The following is a 20,069-nucleotide window of genomic DNA, read 5'->3' as shown; positions in this document are numbered from 1 at the left end:
GAGGATGAAAAGACGAACTACAAGATGGGAAAAAATATCTGCAAATAACATATCAAATAAAGACTGGAATACATTTAAAAAACCACTCAAAACTTAATAGTAAAAATGCAAGCAATCCAATTAGAATGTGGGCAAAAGACATGAAGAGATATTTCACACACAAAAAATACATATGTGACAAATACCGTGTTTCCCCAAAAATAAGACCTAACCGGAAAATAAGCCCTAGCATGATTTTTCAGGATGACATCCCCTGAACATAAGCCCTAATGCGTCTTTTGGAGCAAAAATTAATATAAGACCAGGTCTTATTTTCAGGGAAACATAGTAAGTACATGAAAAGATACCCAACATCATTAGCTGTTAGGAAAATGTGAATTAAAACCACAATGAGATACACCACACACCTATCAGAACAGCTAACAAAAAATAGTGGCAACACCAAATGCTAGTAAGGATGTGAAGAATCTGGATTCATACATTACTGGTTCCAGAATAAGAACTGGAACAGCCACTCTGGCAGTTTGGCAGTGTATTGATTTGCTAGAGCTGCCATAACAAAGTATCACAGACTGGGGGTTTAAATAGAAATTTATTTACTCTCAACTCCAGAAGCTAAGAATATAAGATCAAGGTGTCAGTAAAGTTGGTTTCTTCTTTTTCCCCCAGCTTTATTAAAATATAATTGACATACAGCATTGTATAAGGTGTACAAAGTGTTGATAGTATACACTTACTTATTGCACAATGATTATCACCATAGTATTAGAAAACATCTCCATCCCAGGGTTGGTTTCTTTTGAGGCCTCTCTCCTTGCCTTAGAGATGGCTGCCTTCTCCCTGTGTCTTCACATGGTCTTCTTTCTTTGTGTATATCTCTGTCCTAATCTCCTCTTTTCGTAAGGACACAGTCATTTTGATTTAGGGCCCGCCCTAATGATCTCATTTTAACATAATTATTGTTTTAAATATTCTATCTTGAATGCATTCACATTTTGAGGTACTGGGGCTTAGGACTTCGACATATGAAATGGGGGAGGGTATGCATCTCATAACAGACAGTTACCTTAAAAACTAAACACATAGCTACCATATGACCCATCAATTTTACTTCTGAGCATATCTCCTAGAGAAACAAAGATTTGTGTTAACACAAAAACATGCACACAAATGTTCATACCAGCATCATTTATAATAACCAAAACCTAAAAATAACCCAGGTATCCTTTAGTGCATAAGTGGTTGAACAAACTGTGGTGCACATGTACCATGGAATACTGCTCGACAACAACAAAAAAGGATAAACTATTGATACACACAACTATCTGGATGACTCTCCAGAGAATTTGCTGAGTGAAAAAAAAGCCAATCCCAAATGGTTTCATATCATATGGGTCCATTTATGTAACATTACTGAAAAACAAAATTATAGTACTGGAGAATAGGTTAGTCATTTCCAGGGGTCAAGGAGGAGATGGGGGCAGGAAGTAAGTGAATGTGGCTTAAAAAGGCAATATGAGGAATCCTTTTGGTGATAAGAATATTCTGTTATCTTGACTGTATCAGTGTCAATCTCCTGGTTGTGATTTATACTATAATTTTGTAAGACATTGCCATTGGGGGAAACTGAGTAAAGAATACAAAACGTGTCTCTTTAGTATTTCTTACAACTTAATGTGAATCTATAACTATCTCAAAATAAGTTTAATTTTTTTAATGTTTTAAACATTTACGTTTTTCCACTGTTCTTAGGCCAAAAATCTATTGGTACTACATGATTTAGTCCCATCTTGCGTACTCTTCTCACTTACTGTCGTCCAACCCAACTGGCCTTCTTCCGCGTCTTCAAATGTTTTCTTCAGACTCTGAACTATGCGTATGCTATTCCGTTTTCCTATAATGGTATTCTTTCAACTTTTTACCTAGCTAACTCTAATTTTTCCTTCAAGTCTCTTACATGTCACTTTTTTCATTCAGTCACTCACTAGACGATGAGCATTCAGCATACAAGTTATACATGGTCCATACCAACAAAAAGTTTACAGTGTTTCATCATCTGGGTCCAAGTTACTTTTGATGTTTATTTCCCTTCTGTTATCCCAAGACTTTAGTAAAAACCTTGTTTAAACGTCTCAGAATTTCCTCAGCTGTTCTTTGGATTATGATAACTAAGAAGGCCAGATGGTCAGAGTAGCAAAAGAGTAATAGAAAAAACTCCTCCACTGAGCTCAGCTGGGGCAGGTAATTACATAGTGAGAAACGCCCAAGGTGAAACTACTAGGGTACAAGAGTCAAAGATGTAGAGTCTTCCTTCACAGGATGTCTCTCTCTTCTTTCACAGGATGCCTCTTCCTTCACAGGATGTCTCTCTCCGTGGAGAGTCTGAGGATTTAGTTATTTACGTTATGATAATGTTTTCCTTTGTTTTTTAAAAAGCAAAGAGCAGTTTCCTCACACGCACAATGTGTTTGCTCTACTATGAATTGGGTGATATAGATGAAGACCCTAAATGACCACTGGGTGTCATCAAAGTCTTACACAGGCAACAGTCAGCATGGCTCATTAGCAGTCCACCTTTTCTGGAGAGTGGAATAAATTGTGTTCAGTTCTAAAGGGAACCAAAGCATATCATCAATCTACAATTTAGCTATGTGGTAACATTGGCAAGAAGAACACAGCTGAGGACTAAGAAATAAGCAAACATAACAGCGTGAAATGGTCCAAAATGACGTCTCAAAGTCCTTTTATTTAAGTTTGTATAGTTTCCTCAAACAAAAGCTATTTGGGCCAGTTAGTGGGAAGATTCCTGTGTTGCTTTGTTTTCCTATTTTAAGTTATTTCATTAATAGTACTCCTTGCCTTTGTATTGCCTTTACCTTGGCTCATTCGTTAGTTTAGGTACTGTAGATCCAAAACACCTGTAGTAAGAAATGGACTTAACACCTCATGACAACTCCTAAGCATAACAGTCTTGTGTCCAAGGTAAGACTGACAATGACATGGACGGGAGAGCCCCACATGGCAGGGTGACAAAAACCTCTGCAATCCATCACCTTTCAAAGGAAACACATATGATGTGGGCTCAGATCTGCCAGAACCTCACTAATGATCATTGTAAGACTTATGTTCCCCAAAATGATAACAACCAGCTGTGTTAACCTGTTTCTACACATCGACTGAATGCACCTAGAAATCAAATGGTTTGAGTTCTACTCTCAGGTCCCAATTCAATTTCTGGTTTTCACAGATAAAGATGTTCTGGATTTTTTTCTGCAATTTGCTGACAAAGTCATCTCAACCTGACTCCAAAGTCATATTAGTTATAGTGGCTAAGTTGCTCTATTAAAAGTAAAAATAGATTCTGGCCATCCAGTGTGATGATACGAGGCCCCAGTAGAGTTTGCGGGAGCCCAAAAGTTAAGTAGGTGATTGCAAAGAAAACATATTTCTAAAAGTAGATCCTAAAAGTCAGTAACTTAAAATATGAGAAATGTATTTCTTGGTTAAGTAACCTTCCAAGGCAAGTGTTGAAAAGTCCCCTCGGTGATTCCTTTTGGGCCATGTCATGAACATGGTTGAAGCTGGTTCCAGCCAATGGAAGAGAAAAAGAATAAGAAGGAGGAGTCTCCCCTCTGTCTTCAAGGTCTCTTCCCAGGAGTGGCACATATGACTGCCATTTATTGCCTAGAATTGAATCACATCATTATACCCAACTGCAATGGGAAATGGGGTCCAGCTGTCTTCCCCCAAAGATCCAATTTTGTGAAACAGAACTTGGTCTATTCCACAGTTGTCCAACACTAGCTGTCACGCAGGGGACCCTGCTCGCTGCGCCATTTGTCGTGCCGGGTCTCAGCTCCCACTCCCCGCCCAAGAACGCAGGACACGGTAAGGCCAAAAAGGAACACCCATGGAGCCATAAGTAGCGGAGTCAAACCAATATATTCTCGCTGGAGGCTTGGCTGGAGACACAGGAAGCAGGATCTACATAATCTGCCTAACAGCAGTCCGCGCTTGCCAGCCACCATCTTCTCGCTAGCCCCATTCCTTCCTCTGCTAGCGTAGCCACAGCCGTTATATTAGTGGCCAATGGCTTACGGGTTACAGCTGACGGCCAACTAGCCACAGCTGCTGGCATCTGATCACAGTTGATGGCCATTTACTACCCGAGCCAGCACCTTTCTATGTGAGGCCGAGAGCCTGGAAACTGTTTTTTGGGGTTTTGTCCCCACACTAGCCCAAACAATGAAGTTTTATTCTGATTACACACTAATTTGAGGCACAGAGAAATTATATAATTTTCCAAGTTCACAGAGCTAGCAAATTGCCAAGTTCGTATTTGAGAACAGAGTCTATGCTTTTAACCACTCGGAGATATTTCTAATAGTTTGGTTCTCTGACAACCACTATGTATTCCGTAGTAATTTTTTAATTTGATTTGAAAAGGATGCAAGGAGAGAGCATAGCTACCCAGAGGGACAGTCAGTTCCCTGTGAATACCTGGCAGGGCTCCTCTCCACCGCTCTCTCAATTTTCAGAGCAGTGAGCAGAAGCAACCCGGATGTCACACAGGAAAGCTACCTAAAGCTTGGCACAATGGGACTTTGCCCATCGGACTGAATGAGGGTAATGCAATGTGCAGGGGTTAGGAGCACCTTCAGAGCCTTTCCTAAATTCAGTGCTGTAAGCAGCCCAGTGCTCCCAGCATTCCCAGCACCTGACCTTTTTCCAATGGAGGTGGACCATCCACTGCCGCCTGGGGGCCCACGCCCAAACACCCCTGGTCCACCGGAGCCCAGCAGCCATGTCTTTCCTCATCACCACAGCCTGGAAAATGCTTCCCTACGCCCTGAAGCAGAAAGTAGGACAACACCATCGCCTCAGCCTCTTAACACCTGAGAAGCCTAGGAGAGAGAATGCCCAGTTTTTGAGATAACCCAGGGCAGCAAACAAGAAAACGCGGGATGGTGTGTTCCCAGCCACAAGCTCAGAAGGAAGTTATTATTACCCACAGTCTACAGATGCTAACAATGAAGCACAGAAAAATTAAGTCCTTTTCCCAAGATCACACAATAAGACCAGTGGTTCAACCCAACAGTCTGGCTTCGGAGCCCAGTTGTCAGCATAACCGGATGAGGAAGGGGAGGGAGTGGAGAGAAAGACTGTGGATGAGAAAGGAATTCGTGTACCCAAAAGGATACTCTGAGTTTCAGACGGTTCCTTCCAAGTTCTTCTCCCCATTTATTGCTGGGGTGTGGGCGCCACGCTTTAACCACTGAAGAGATAATAAAGTGAATGGGCCTGATTAGGGTGTAAGACCTGGAAGGCAGAAGGCGAACTTGACTCTGAAAGTTACAGAAGTATGTAACTTTCTGTAACTTCTGTAACTGACAACCCAGAGCTGCCACCCTCAGGGAGTGAACTTCCAATCTCAGAACAGGGGGTTCACCTCCACCGCTTTTATGGGAGGAATTGGCCTTTCAACCTGACAGCCCGGAGCTAACGTTGGACGCGGGGAGTACAGGCGGTTCCAGGATCCAGGCAACTCTCCCTTCCGGGCTCCCTCTCCCAGCCCCAAATTTTCCTGCCTAAAATTTCCCTGCAGCGACAGCGGCTCAGCGAGTGCCCGGAGAGGTGGGGGCGGGGCACATCGGATATGGTTTTATTTCAAGTGTGAGAACAAACCCTGTTGAGAACCTTTTGCTTGCACGCCTCTCATCACGCAATGTGGGTGGTGCTGCTGAAAGTGCACAGTGAACATCCCACGGTCTGAGTCTTTGACCTGAGATGTGGGAGGTGTCACTTACTCCATCAGCGATTGCATACCTCATGACCTGGATGGACGCAGAGATCTGGCAGCTTTTGGCCATTGAAGAAGAACCATTTCTCTCACCCACTGTTGTCTGCCCGGCTGGGCTCTGAGTTTTCGGGCCTGTGAGCTCAGAGTCAACAGTGAGGCCACCGCTTCAGCGCCTCAGAACCTGGGGGCCTCTCGCCCCGTGCTGGGCGCGCTCGCTCGTGGGTCAGGGACCCTAACTCTGGCTCTCTTTGCTTTAACCACTGAATAGGTAATAAAGTGAAATGGGCCTAGTTAAGAGCAGGAAGACCTACAAGGCAGATGGCGAAGTTGGATCTGAAAGTTGTGGAAGTATGCTGAACTGACAACTCAGGACCCATAACCTCTGGAGAAAGTGGATGGCTGTGGATGTCGCGTGCCCGCCCATTCTCGTCAAGCCTTTTGGGTTTACTCACACTCCGGCAGACAGCAAAGGTAATCCCTGGCGGAGATTCAGCAGGGAAAAACGCCAGTCTGGAACTCGAATTCGCGTGCGGGGCCAGGGGGCGCCCACCTCCAGCCCTCCCGGGTGAACTGCGTGTCTGTTCCGGTGTCTTCCCAGGGTCGCTCCAGGGATCACTCGGGCGCACTGCCCCCGCCCCTGCTCGTCTCCTGGAGAAATCTCTCCTTGGCTTCTGGGGTCCAAGGGGTGCTCTCAACATCAGGACTGTCAGTGCCCCCTCGCATCTGTCCACCTGCGCTCCCAGCACCTAGCCCTGGAGAGATGGGGTGGGTGTGATGTGGCCTTCTCCGGCGATCCCCAGGCCAGAAGCCCAACCCCAAGTCGCAGCGGCCTTGCCTTCCTGGCCCAGACCTGAGTTCGCGTCCTGACTCTAATGAGTGTCCGTAAAGCAAGTGATGCGGGCTCTCTAAGCCCTGGTTTCCTCAATGTGGATAATTTTGTACCCACCCCATAAGATGGTTCCGAAGAGTCAGTGAGATAACAAAGGTAAAGGGCTTGGCAGAACTCTGGGTGTTCAGGAAACGTTCAATAAATAAATGCTAGCCGTTACTGTTATTGCAATGTATCTGTTTTGTCCACTAAACTGTAAGCTACTTGAGGACCGGAACCCCCAGCACCTGGCACAGTGCCTCACACTGCAGGCGGGAGAGGAGTGGCTGACTGAAGCCCTCCATCTCATGGGGGAGGTGAGAGACCACTAAAGATTGGAAAATCCGAGACAGTCTCTGAGCTGAGGGCAAAGGAGACTTGAGTATGCCGCTGGGGAAGGGGGAGGGGGCGGGCCTGGGGGGGGGTGGGGAATGGCGCTGCCAAGGTAGCACAGGGCGGAGGACTCCAAGGCAATCCACTCTCTGCACAGCCGTTTATGCCGTCTCAGGACCCTGGGCCCAACTCGTGGTCCTGGAAGAGTTTTCTCGAGGTCACTCCCCTATGGGTGTGTTTCCTTTATGTCCTCTTACCCAGCTGGTGCAAGGAAAAAAACAAACAAACAAACAAACAAACAAACAAACAAACCGTGGGATCCAAGGACGCAGACCGCAGCGTCAGGGATCCCGCCTGTTTACCTAAGGGACAAAGGGGCTGGCTGGAAGGAGCTGACGGCACCACTAGTCCCTGGAGGCCACGCGAGGGGCAAGAGGAGAAAACCAGGTTGAGGATACTAGGCTAGCAATGAGAACGAATTGGGTGAGAGTTGTCCCCAAGAAGATGGCCAATGAAGAAGGAACGAGAGCTCCGCTAGTCTGGGCCTGTAGAGGTGGAGATGGGAGGCTCCTGTCAACTAAACCCCCACCTTCTCTCTCCCAATGTCCTTGAGCTCTAGAATGAACCTCAAAAAGATTCAGAAAGTGCAGGTTCCTAAAGCTACAATTTCAGGGACGAAAACATTAAAGAATACCTCTCAGACCAATGGCCCGGCAAGCCGTGTCCCCCGGACCATCGATGAGAGAGGTCAAAGTGGGGACACGGGGCAGTCCAGCCAAAACATGTGTGACCCCCGCGTGGGGTAGGAGAGTGAGAAGTGGCCTACCCCTCTCCCTGCCGGAAGGGGCATCCTCTCCCTCACACACACACCTCTCAGGGTCGGCTTTCTGTGTAACGGAGGACGCCCAAAGATCCAGCGCAGTGTGCACTGGCTCAGGCGATGTCTTGAAATCCTGACCCAGGCCAACGATGTATGGGTTAGGGCGGGGGCGGGGGGAGGCGCGGGCAGAGGGCTGAAAGCAAGGCGAAGCTGGTGTGTTCTCCAGGGCGCTCGCCGTCTGCTGGAGACCCGGAGCTGTTCCACTAAGGCTCACAGTAAATACTCTGTGACTTGCGCTACTGCCACAGAGAAAGAAGGGGTACCTAACTCAAAGGAAGTCGTGCCTGCCCTTGAGCCTCAGTACTCACCCGTACAATGGGAATGATGATTCCGTCCTTGCCTGGCAAACGGTGTCGTGAGGCTCCCACAGGAGGAAACGGTGAGACTCTGTGACCAGGTAAAGTGCTGCAGCGACAACCTGGTGGGCACGGGATCCAAAGCGGGAATATCTCAGAGATGAGAATTGGAACATAAGGCCAGAGCGGAGACACTGAGCTCTCCTCCTTTCCCCATCCTTCTCTAGGTCCCTGTAGGTAAAAGGATGCCCAGGCTGAGAGAGGAAACCGAAAGCAGAAAAGAGGAAGATAGGCTCCCTAAGTCTGAGGCACCTCTATTCCTCCAAACCCAGCGTCAGCTCCCCCTTGACTCCTTTCAGATCACTATAGAAAGAGCCATCAGTCGGCTCTGAAGTGTGAAAAAGAATGTCATTTCTCTGTAGTATCGTCTCCCTGGCTTTAGACCAAAGTAAGGAAATCATTTGAATATTGTGATGCGGTGATCACATAATTTGGGCAAACCCAGCTTTGTACCTGGGTTATCAGAATTAGTATCTCAAGTCTTTACTGGATTCTCCAAATGCAGGTGTGACCTCTCCCCCACTCTTGCTCCTTGTTTCTGGTCTTCTACATGCACACACAATCCCTTGTTTTCCAGTTAAAAGGGAACTGGAGTCATAATTCCTTCCAGGAAGATGCCATTTTCCAGATCTCAGCTACCCTGGACTTTAGGCTATTAACGGAGGTTCTCATAGATAATAAAATGCAACACATTTATCACCATGAAAAAGTCTGGAGGACATGCTTGTGGTGGGAACAAAGGAGCAGAGAGAAGTGGAGAGGATGGCAATTGGATCTTTTATATTTCATGGGGGGGGTGTCTATACAAAGTCACAACAGCTACCTACCATTGCGGTGACAGAAAGACTTGGAATTTGGAGTCAAGACACCAAAAGGCAATCTTGATTAGATATCAAGAGCTTAATTTGGTAACTGGTTCCCACAAAGCAGCAGGCTGAGTTCAGCGATGAGGCACTGTTGCCCAGTGGCGAGCATTTCTAAGCAGCTCACCCTTCTCCACAAGGGGCCTTCCTTAACCAGAAGAAAGGCTGGGAACTAAATCCAGGCAGATTTGAAGGCGGATTACCTTCCTTATTATTCCGAGAGGCTGAACTGTGTGGATGCTGTAGTTTTAATTACACACTTGGTTTTTCTGGGGAAGACCAAAGATCGTAGTTTTCAAAGTATCAACTTGTTTTCCATTAGGCAGTTGTTGTAACAAGTTCTTTCAGCGACATGTTATGTTTTTAGGAAGGGGTTGCTTCAGATGGTGTGCACTAGCACAATTTTGTGGCTTTTAATTACTATTTTGTTCTTTCGGGGGGTTTCAGAGGCTGGCGCCTAGGCATGATTAGACCGTCTACTGGGCCCGCGGCAACCACGCACACGCCCAGCAGGTGGCGCCACAAGGCAGGCACTGCCGCCGGAGCTGAGGACTTGGGAGTCCGGTACCTGAGAGTTTCCCTTAAGTCGGGAGCACGGTTCCCCACCACCAAGAAATAGAGATATAAGTTAAGTCGCCACTTCCTATAAAAGAAGAAATTGCAATAACAAGGCGGCACAGGGTCCTACAATGGAAAAAAAAAAGACTGTGAAATGGTTAAGTTCATGAGATGAAACTTTTTCTACTTGTTTCTGTAACTTGACCAAAATCGAGATGACTCTCTCACCTAAGTATTATTCCATTTCCTTCTCGCAAAAACATAGACTTTAGAGTTTAGAACGAACTTTGAAGACCATCTGGTCAGTCTGGTCTAGGTTTCCAAACTAGAAATTCCCCGGGATGGTTTTTGGGGTGTCAGCCATCTAACACACGTAATTCCTCAGTCTCCGCGTTGTTAGGAAAGTACAGGGGAAAATGATGTCAAATGATATCATTAGCCATTCCTTTGAATTTAAATAGTTTTCTTCTCGAGCAACAAGGAAAAATCGTTTAAACACTATCTAATTAATTGTCCTAATATCCCTGCGGGTTGATTAGGAAGCAGGTGTTGTTACACAGTACATAGTTTATGGATAATTTAAATCAATTGATCTACATCAAGTGCCCCATGGCTGACAAGAGTTAAGTGCCGGAAACTTCGAGGAAACGCGGAGCTAGTTCTGGCCCAGCTGTCCTATCGCTTTATTTTGATTCATGTTTGAAAGCTGACCTCAGACATGAAGGTACCAATCCCTCGAATTGGTTATACACTTGTGCCCAGAACGGGAAATGCCAGTCTCCGTCTTCACGCCTTCGGTCCTCCTGCCGCCAGCCACCCTGACTCCCCACCCCACTCCCAGCCCCTCGCCTGGCTGCTCACATTCAGCAGCGGCCTGTCCGCACCCGCGACCACAGCAGCCGCAGCGCCTGCCCTGTGACATCCCCCGCCCCCTGCTCGTTGGGCCTGTGCGCCAGTAGCCCCGCGGGCCGGCGCTTCTGATTGGCGGTTGCTAGGTGACGTCGCCTGCGCTCACGTGACGAGTGTTAAATGCCTAGCCTGCAGGAGCCCGCCCCACAGACAACCGTAAAGCCGCTGCGGGCTGCTCACCTGCTCCCGCCTCCCGGAGCCCGGGTCCGGCCCTGACACCCCTGCCCCCTCCACTGCCCGCCCCCCGCCCGAGCTGGCGTTGGGCAAGGAGCCGAGCGGGCTGAGAGGCGGAGAAAGGATGCGGCCGGCGGCAGCTGTCCCAAGCAGTGCACGGTGATCGCCTCCCCCGGAGGAGGAGTTGCCTAGACCGTTGCCACATTTCTTGTTTTCCTCCCCCACCCCACCCACCCCTAATTACATTGGCTGCTAGAGGGGACCGGGAGAGACGGAGGAGGCGCCTCGCTTTCCCCCGTGCGCCCGCTACCCCTGCTCTTTCCCGTCCCGGGCCAGGATGACTGGAGTCTTTGACAGTCTGGTGGCTGATATGCATTCGACCCAGATCACAGCCTCCAGCACGTACCACCAGCACCAGCATCCCCCGAGCGGCGGCGGCGCTGGCCCCGGCGGCAGCAACAGCAGCAACCTCCACAAGCCCCAGGAGTCGCCCACCCTCCCGGTGTCCACGGCTACCGACAGCAGCTACTACACCAATCAGCAGCACCCGGCGGGCGGCGGCGGCGGCGGGGGTTCGCCCTACGCGCACATGGGTTCCTACCAGTACCACGCCAGCGGCCTCAGCAACGTCCCCTATTCCGCCAAGAGCGGGTACGACCTGGGCTACACCGCCGCCTACACCTCCTACGCGCCCTACGGGACCAGTTCGTCCCCGGCCAACAACGAACCTGGTATGTATGACGCTGGCATCAAGGGTGCCAACTCGGTCTAACTACTAGGATGGGTGAGATGAAAATGTTTGGGGCGGGGATCCCTTCGGAGCCCTGGCCTTTCAAACTGCCCGCTCCCAGCCCGCCCAGTTCCCTTTACCCTTCTCAACCTCCAATCTGCCGAGGGGCATGGAGCACGTCCTACGATCTTCAGCTGGTCGGACCCGGTGACCCCAGGGGCCGCGCGGTGCGTGCCTCATGGTAACCTCAATTCCTTGCCGCCTGCTCCTCCTTTCTCTCCGGTGTGTGCCTGTCTTCCCCTTTGCGGGAAGGCCAAGCTCCGGGGTTCGATGACCGCACCCGTCCGCGCGCTGCGAAGTCGCACCTAAGAACTCGCCTCCCGGCTCCGGCCAAGTCCCGAGCCCGGCCTCTCTGCAGGAAAGACCTCCTGGGCTCCCCTGGTTGCACGGTTCTCACAATTCCGTTTCGTTGCAGAGAAAGAGGACCTCGAGCCTGAAATCCGGATAGTGAACGGTAAGCCAAAGAAAGTTCGGAAACCCCGCACCATCTACTCCAGTTTCCAGCTGGCGGCTCTTCAGCGACGTTTCCAAAAGACCCAATACCTGGCACTGCCCGAGCGAGCCGAGCTGGCGGCGTCTCTGGGCCTCACCCAGACTCAGGTGAGAGCTGGCGGCCTGGGAGGGACGCGGAGGGCGCCGGTCTAGGATGGCCTTCGGGAAGCAGGCGGATTCGGGACAATGTTTTTTAAAAATATTTTTTAAATCATTTTAAAGATTTCGAGGCCGCGCCTTGGGCGGCCTAAACGTCTACACTCGAAACTGAAATCTCCCACAGGGAGGACGGGGTGGGCAGAAATGTGGTACCACGTTGTCTTCCCGCGCGCTACTGATGAAGAGGGTAAAATAATTGGCCCTCCTGACCCCCTGCTGCTGTCGCCACCACCACTGTGCACACACACCCGCTGTCGTGGGCTGTTTGAGATGACCACGCAATGGAGTGGGCACCATCGCAGCTTACGAGGCCTCGGCACGTGACCTGCCTACCTGCCCAGGGTGCTCGGTGCTCACCTCTTGCTGGTGGTCTTTCTACGCTTCCTTCCCTCCCACGCCCGGTGCCGAGTTTCCTTCACTAACGCGCGGGTCCTTTTTCCTCAAAGGTCAAAATCTGGTTCCAGAACCGCCGGTCCAAGTTCAAGAAGATGTGGAAAAGCGGTGAGATCCCCTCGGAGCAGCACCCTGGGGCCAGCGCCTCGCCACCTTGTGCTTCGCCGCCGGTCTCCGCGCCAGCCTCGTGGGACTTCGCTCCGCAACGCGTGGGGGGCGGCGGCGGCCCCGGCAGCGGCGGTAGCGGCGCGGGCAGCTCAGGCTCCAGCCCGAGCAGCGCGGCCTCGGCTTTCCTGGGCAACTACCCGTGGTACCACCAGGCCTCCGGCTCCGCCTCACACCTGCAGGCGGCGGCGCCGCTGCTGCACCCCACGCAGACCCCGCAGCCGCACCACCATCACCACCACCCTCACGGCGGCGGGGTCGCCCCGGTGAGCGCGGGAACGATTTTCTAACCCCAGGAAGACTGTGCCAGAGACTGAGAGCAAGGACCCGTTATCCTCAGTGCTCGCCGCAGGGCAGGGTCCCTCCAGCGGGCCTGCCGAGGGCACCCACCCCACCCGGAGGTTGCAGCCCCGGACGGCCTGCCCCAGGCCCTGCGCCTTCGCGAGGCCACCGAGCGGCGGAGAACTCGAAGGTTCCTCCTTTGGAGCCCCCCCCTCCGGCCGCTGCGTGGCGAAGGCCGCGGGCCAGGGCCTCCTTCCCGACCTGAGCCCCGCCTCAAGACTTGATTCCCCTCCCCTCTCCGCCCCGCGAGGCCGGCCGGCGCCTTCCTCGCCGCGGGCCGCTAGCCGAGTCCCGGAGAGAGACGCCTCCCCCGCCCGCGAGGCTCCCCCAGCAATCTGAGGCTCCTTTCTCCTCGCCCGCCCCCAGGCTCGGCGCAGGCGGCCTGGGTTGTTGACCTCCGGGGTCCTGCCTGCCCGCCCGCCCCCAACACGCCTTTGAGCCCCGGCGGTCCGCCGCGTTTTTTCTGCTCTGCGGGTTCCAGCCCTTGGAGCCCCATCTATCCCCCACCTTCGCTCTCCCCCAGTAACGCTCCCTGAGCTCTCTCTCCTCATCCATCACCAGTGGAGTTTTTTTATTTTTATTTTTTTAAAAGTTTAGGTGCCTTTGCGGATGACCTCATTTTGATGTTGAAAAAAAAAAGTGATTTTTTAATATGTGGACACTGCAAAAAAAAAAAAGTGTTTAAATTATCTTTTTTAAAATCTATTCAGGATTATTAGCCTGGACTTCGACAAAGAGTTTGTAAATAAAGGTGTCTGTGCAGATTTTCCCACTGATTTATTTGTATAAAAATACTCATCTTTTCAGACGTTTTTGTAAACCCCCACTTGTGAAAACTACGGTTTAGCAGTGACCTCACCCTCCGGTTTATTTTTCCCTTAAAATTTTTCTCAGTTAAACTAAGCTACTGATTTGGATTTGTTTTATCTTATCCTAAAGTCTTTGTTCTTGAAATGAAAGGTTTTTTGGGGTTATTTATTATGAAAACAACAAGCTCTTAATGTTGATTTTACAATATGAAGAGATTATTTAAATAAATTATTGTTTTCATTGGATGTGTGCGCTTTTTCCATGGTGTCATGACCCGGAAGCTCCAGCCGCTGCCCGGGCGGGGGAACCTGGTCAGCCAAGAGTGACATTTACATCTTTCGGAGGCTGCCAGTGCCGCTAGGCGAGGATGGGCACACTCGGCTCAGGGGCCCGCAGGAGTGTTGGAGCTGTGCCCCCACCCGCGTCCGGCGCGGGGTTCGCCAGCTCGCGGCGTAGTGAGTCAGTCCGCGCCCGGCGGCTCCAGCCTCAGCCAGCCGGGCCCCTCCGGCGCCGGCGCCACCGCGCAGTGCCTGGGCGGTCTCTGCCGCCCCCGCGCCCCCGGTACTGGCCAGGCAGTTCCTCCGCGACGCCGCTGGGAACCTGCAGTCCGAGCCTGAGAGCTGCTGAAGCCGGAGTCAGACCCCTACCTTGGACCCTCCCCTCTGTTTGCTCCACAACCCTTCTGGGCTGGCTGAGCCGAGAACTCAGCGCGGCACCCAGGCCCTCGGGAGACTGGGTTGGCTGCTCTGGAACGCAGGGCGCTACAGGCGCACAGGGCTGCACCGGCACCCAGGCGATCACACACTGTGACCCTGGCCCTCACATCTACATTATCACACACACTCAGTCACACACACGTACTGAATCACTCTTACACTCACACACATGAACACGTGACACGAGTCCATGCACACTCACACATTCACACACATTGATGTACAAACTCACACGTGCGCCTTCATGCACAGATGCACACTGACACGGAGACTGATGCCGTGGGAGTGGCATCCTTCCATCTCACATTCTCCAAGGGGAAATGTCCACACATCATTCAGCTCTGCTTTCCATTTTGGGTCCTAGCTTTGGAAGTGATCCTACTTTATGGCGTTCCCTGCAAAGTCCCTTTTCTTGAAAGCTATAGTTAGAAGCTTCCTGGCTTCAAATCACTGTGTAACTTTGGGTTACCCACTTAACCTCTCTGTGCTGCAGTTTGCAGATCTATAAGATAGAAGAAATAATAACTATCTCAGAGTTGTTATGAGCATTTAATGTGGCAATGAGGTAACAGTGCCTGGCACATAGTAAGCACTCAATGCGTTTTTGCTATTTGTAGTATATTGTTTGATCCCAATGCTCCCAAACAAGGAGGCTTTACTTACGCCTGCAATTAGAAGTCCCAGAGTTACCCAGAGGACTTTCGAACCTCATCTTATACCGAAGAGCAGCACCCTAGGGCTAGGAGACCTCTAGCCCTTTCCAACACAGAAGCCTACACCTCAGGCATCCCCTCTGAAGGAACCAGGCTCCACCGGAATGGAGGTTGGGGGCAAACCAGAAAGCACTGCTTGCCAGATCTAGGCCTCCTCTCCTTTAAGATGGTAATTCAAGCCATCTTTATTGTGTGCCTTCAACTCACCTCTGCCACAAACCACGTCTGGTTTTTCTAGGCTCAGTGGCATCATCCTAAGAGGAATACCGACTTTTCTGGCAAGATTGTTTTGGGGCCTGCACCGAGCCTGCTTTACAACAGAGTATGACCCAAGGAATTGGGGGTATGGGGAAGGCAGGGAGACTACACAACCCAGTGTCCATTTGCATTCCTGCAGTGTTTTCTCAGGCTAGGGAGGCCTGCGCTGAAGCCCACTGACCCGGAGATTCTGACTTCCCTAAGCAGCTGCTGCCTAGCAGACCCCCATTCCTGTCCTCCTGCCTCCCAGCTCCAAATTCCATGGTTTTCTTTGAGTGCCAATAGCTGGTGCCAGCCTTCCTCCTGCGGTTGGCTGTGCCCTCCTCTCCTTTGCGCGCACTCCCCTCCCCCTCCTGAAACCAGCGAGGAGAGACGGGGCAGTAAATTGGCTGGTGTCGAGGATCTGCAGCAGACAAGATGATTAAGAGGCCTACGCCGGAGCGCCCGGGGCAGGGAATGTCAGCCCAAGTTGGAATCACGCAACAGGCCTTGGCATGAGCGAGCCTGGGAGCCGGGAGGGCGGGAGGCTCCAGCTCCGGGGTGGGCCGAGGCCTCACAGACTCGCCGGAGTCACCGAACCTGGCACCCTGCGGCGGCGGGGTCGGGCCAGGCCAAGGCGCGTCTTTCCCCGGGAAACCAGGGAAGCAGAGGGCAGGAGGGTGCAGGGGCCAGAGGAAGGGGGCGTTTCCGCAGACGAGAAGGGCAAAGAGAAGGGAAAGCGAGGATGCGCTGGGGTCCCAGAAGTGAGGAGGAGGAAAGGGGGAGGGGTGAGCAAGGGGAGAAACAAAGCCCGGCTGGGGAGGCGGGGGCTGGCTCCAGCCCCGCCGGGGGCGATGCGCTGGCAAGCCTTTCTCACAGTCTCGCGGCCCGCGGGGAGACGCGGAGCCTTGTGATCAGCCCGCCACGGAGCAGACTCGCTTTCCCCCCGCGCCCGACTGTGCTCCCCAAAGCGCGAATGAAAAATGAAAATAGGAAGCCGCGATCTCGTCTCCCTGCGCTGGGAAACCAGCCGCACTCCGAACCCACATAAATTTTCATTGTAATCCCCTTTCCATTCGCTCGCGTGAAATACAGGCCAGAGACAGGATGTGACAAGCGCTGGGAAGCCGGGGAGGGAAGCGCTCTCGGCTCCAGCTCCCGGCAGGATTGCTCGGAACCCCGGCGGAGCGCTGGCACTGAGTCCCAATTCCTGGGGCGCGCAGCCGGGGCGCGCCCGCACCCGCTTTCCTCCCATTCCAGCCCCTCCACACCCCCAGCGCGCGCTCCGCCGCGGGCCAGCCGGACCCCGGTGCTCTGCGGGGCGTAGACACACCCCTTCCTGCTGCCCGGTATTCCTGCCGCCCTCCCCGCGGCTCCTGGGCAGGGGAGGGCAGAGAAGAAAGGGAACGGATCCCGGGCCTAATCAGCGCCGCTGCAATGTGGGACCGTTTAGGAGGCTTCCCCTCGGCCTTCTTTCAGGATTACTTGTGAAAATTGTGAATATCCGTCCTGTGTAAGGATTTCCGAGACTGGTGGGGCGAGTTTGGGGGAAGTATCAGGTTTGATAGAGGCGGAGAGAGTGCGGGAAGACTGGAGCATTGTTTACAGTTTTGTGGTTGAAGGGGGAGAATCTGGAAAGGGGGATAAAAAGAGGAATGCGGAAGTGGTCGATGGTCCCCTCCACCGTTAGAAGCCCCCGCGAAGAATGATGTCGGGGAGCAGAAAAACCCCTTGCCTTTCAAAAAAAGTCGTCTTCACTGACTGTAAAAACAAGGAGCAACCAACCCCTCCCCCACACACACTCTGACACTACCTCCCGCCTCCCTCCGCCGCGTCCCAGTCCCAAGCACTCGCTCAAAAGTCACAAGCCAGCTGCTGTCCCGCCAGGGAACAGCGACCAACAATGCCTTAAACCTGCTGTAGGGTCAGGACCTCTTTAAGAACGAAGCTACAGATTCTCTCTTCCTCCTAAAACATAGGTCCCTTTGCATTCGACATTGGGGTCCGGGATCCACGAAGCGGGTGGGTGGGATGCGTTCCTGCGGGCCGGGTTACGCGCGCCCCTGGCCAGGTACTAGTCTCTCGAGGGCTCTGGCAGGATCAAGTCACCCAAAACAATTCCAGGAAAGCCTTCCCCCGACAGATCCACCCTCCCTACCTGGGATCTGACCCCCGAGCTTTACCCACTGCCCCGCCCCCTCTCCCAAAACACACCAGCGCGGGCGGACGCCGAGGCCCCCCGTCCCTCCAAGGCCCCCCTGGCGGGAGTTCCCCTCTCGGGGACGTGTTTGTCAGTGATTGCCACATTACAAGAAGTTACATTCCGCCCTGAGGCCTGAGACCAGGCGGGGCGGGGGATACAATGTGTTTCAAGAAAAGAAAGAGCAGGCAAGGCTGCGAGCAGCAGCTCCTCGGCGCCTCCAAGCGAGGACGCAGGCACAGTAGACCTTTCTTCCCGGGACCGCCTTGGGCTCCGGCTGCTTGCTCTTCCTCGGGTCCCGCCAGACCACAGACACCGCGGGTTCTTAGTAGTTTGCAGGCTGCGGGGCAGCGCTTCCGGGATTCTCCGGAGGCCCGTTTTGGGGATCCTCAGGAGTCCTGGTGCCACCCGCTGCGTCCCTGACCGAGCTGGGCCAGCGCAAGGAACTGGGGGGTTCAAGGGGGGTGACGGGATTTGGGCGCGGAGTCGGGGAAGGTGGAGAAAGGCTTCCAGAGGCGGGCCGGGGCTGCAAGGGCCGCAGATTAGAATCTCGGGGAAGGAGAAGAGGCAAGGAGCAAGGAAGGACTGGAAGTGGAGCGCGCTGGGGGCAACCCCAGAGCTCAGGCTGGGCCCGCACGGAGCCTGCATGGCGGGCTTTCGGCACTCCCGCTGCTCCCCTCCTTTTTGTGGTGCAGAAGTCTCAGACACCTTAAAGATGAAACCGTCGCTCGCGGAACAATGGGGACTTCTGGCATTGGAACCCAACTGAGTCCGGGCTGCTTGGGGCGGTGGCCGCGCTCCGGTGGGCTGCTCCCGCCGGGAGACCCCGCGGTCCTCCTCCCCTGGGGCAGCCCCCGCCCCGCCCCGCCCCATCGCACCGCGGCCCTGGCCTGGGCTGCTTAAAGCCGCAGGGTGTCTCAGTGCCCTAGGGAAGCGCCGCCCCAGTGGGGAGTGAGTGTTGGGGGAGGGGGGGTGCGCTATCTCGGGGCGGTGGAGGCTGAAGGAGAGCCTAGGCGGTCGCCGGGCCGGCCTCGAGGACCTAGTTTAGCTCCTTTTCTCTCCCAAAGCCCCCAAATACTAGCAGGCTCGTTAACGCCGGCACTGCACTGGGCGGCAGCTAGCACTCTGTCTTGGAGTGCTAAGTGTCCTCACCGCAGCTCCTCAGTCAGCCAGCTGCCTCATCACCCGGTTCCCCGCCTTCCGCCCCTTGGGCCCCGCCTGCAGATTCCCGGGCCCCACCCGGCTGCACAGTGGAGGGGCTTTGCGAGAATCCGGGAAAGGGGCCGAAGAAAGGAGGAGGGGAGAACTGTAAAGAAAAAGCGAAGAAAGGTGTCGGGTGGGGGTGGGGATCCGGCCCAGTCACTTTCTCGCTCTATTGCTGCTTTAAGGGTGGGTACCCGGGACCTTGGGGGCATCCAAGCCTGGAAGAGTAGGCACGCGGGGAGAGGGATTCTCTTCCTGACATGTTCACGGGACAACAGTGAAAATTTGCCTTGGGTGGCCAATTCTCTCATTTGCCCCTATTAAAAGAAAAAGCCCAAGAAATTCAATTAAAGCTACCCTAGCCAGGCGCTATTTGAGGCATGAATGTCTCCCCTAAAGCTGCAGTAATCATGTGGCATTAGACACTTACTTCCGGAATCCTATAGCCAACCTGAAAAATCCCAGACCCCCTTTTCCCCTAATTTTTGCTCTGATCTGTAATTTTATCCACATTTGCACTAGTTTGAGCATTCTGGCTCTCCCATCTGAAAGCCTGCAATTACTATATAATTCTTCGCAATTTCAGATGTCCTAATATGGACTGTAATTTTTGCGCAAGACAATTTCCTGCTATTTCAAGCATCAACATTGTCAAAGTTGTATGTACATAATAAATGGGAATATCAATGCATAGTTTTTAGCATAACATCTTGACTCCTCGATAATTATATCCGTTCGGAGCCTACGCAGAATTAGCCTGAATTGCATGGTAACTGCTGCTGCTTTAAAATTTTTAAAAATTACTCATAATTTTCCCAAAGATTACCAAGATCTCGAGTGCACAATGTCATCAGCGTAATGAAGAGTAAACATTTATGCTAATAATCTGCAATTTTTTTCATCAGCTATAAAGACACAGGCTATATAGCCGAAAATTTCAGTCCTATTCTGCAAGCACAGCGCTGCAAAAAGCCTGCGGCGCTCGGAGGCGCCTGGTCCCGGGGACCTCTTTCCACTCTTTACTCTCAGGATAGGAGGATGGGGCTGGGGGATTCTTTTTGGTTTTCTGGCTTTGTTTTGCTCTGGTTTGGTCGGTTTTGTATTTCCT

The 20,069-nt window shown here is 52.3% G+C and overlaps 1 protein-coding gene across 1 annotated transcript; it reads left to right on the top strand.

Annotated features, from left to right (window-relative positions):
* The first annotated feature begins 10,752 nt into the window (after positions 1-10,752).
* On the top strand, positions 10,753-13,953 carry DLX2 (distal-less homeobox 2). The gene is made up of 3 exons (XM_081051431.1): positions 10,753-11,472; positions 11,947-12,131; positions 12,629-13,953. Exons 1-3 carry the CDS (start codon positions 11,079-11,081, stop codon positions 13,028-13,030), a joined length of 981 nt encoding a protein of 326 aa, XP_080907557.1. The 5' UTR covers positions 10,753-11,078; the 3' UTR covers positions 13,031-13,953.
* Positions 13,954-20,069: the final 6,116 nt, after the last annotated feature.

This window comes from Rhinolophus hipposideros, assembly GCF_964194185.1.
Source record: "Rhinolophus hipposideros genome assembly, chromosome: 6".
In the NCBI taxonomy this organism is placed as follows: domain Eukaryota; kingdom Metazoa; phylum Chordata; class Mammalia; order Chiroptera; family Rhinolophidae; genus Rhinolophus; species Rhinolophus hipposideros.
The sequence above is the reverse complement of the archived record's forward strand: the minus strand, read 5'-3'. Positions and strand labels throughout refer to the sequence as shown.

Bases quoted from the DNA above. Each gene is read 5' to 3' on its own strand.
- DLX2 (XM_081051431.1), top strand. From the start codon at position 11,079: ATGACTGGAGTCTTTGACAGTCTGGTGGCTGATATGCATTCGACCCAG. The intron at 11,473-11,946 runs GTATGTATGACG...GTTTCGTTGCAG, and splicing joins CCCGGCCAACAACGAACCTG to AGAAAGAGGACCTCGAGCCT. The intron at 12,132-12,628 runs GTGAGAGCTGGC...TTTTCCTCAAAG, and splicing joins TGGGCCTCACCCAGACTCAG to GTCAAAATCTGGTTCCAGAA.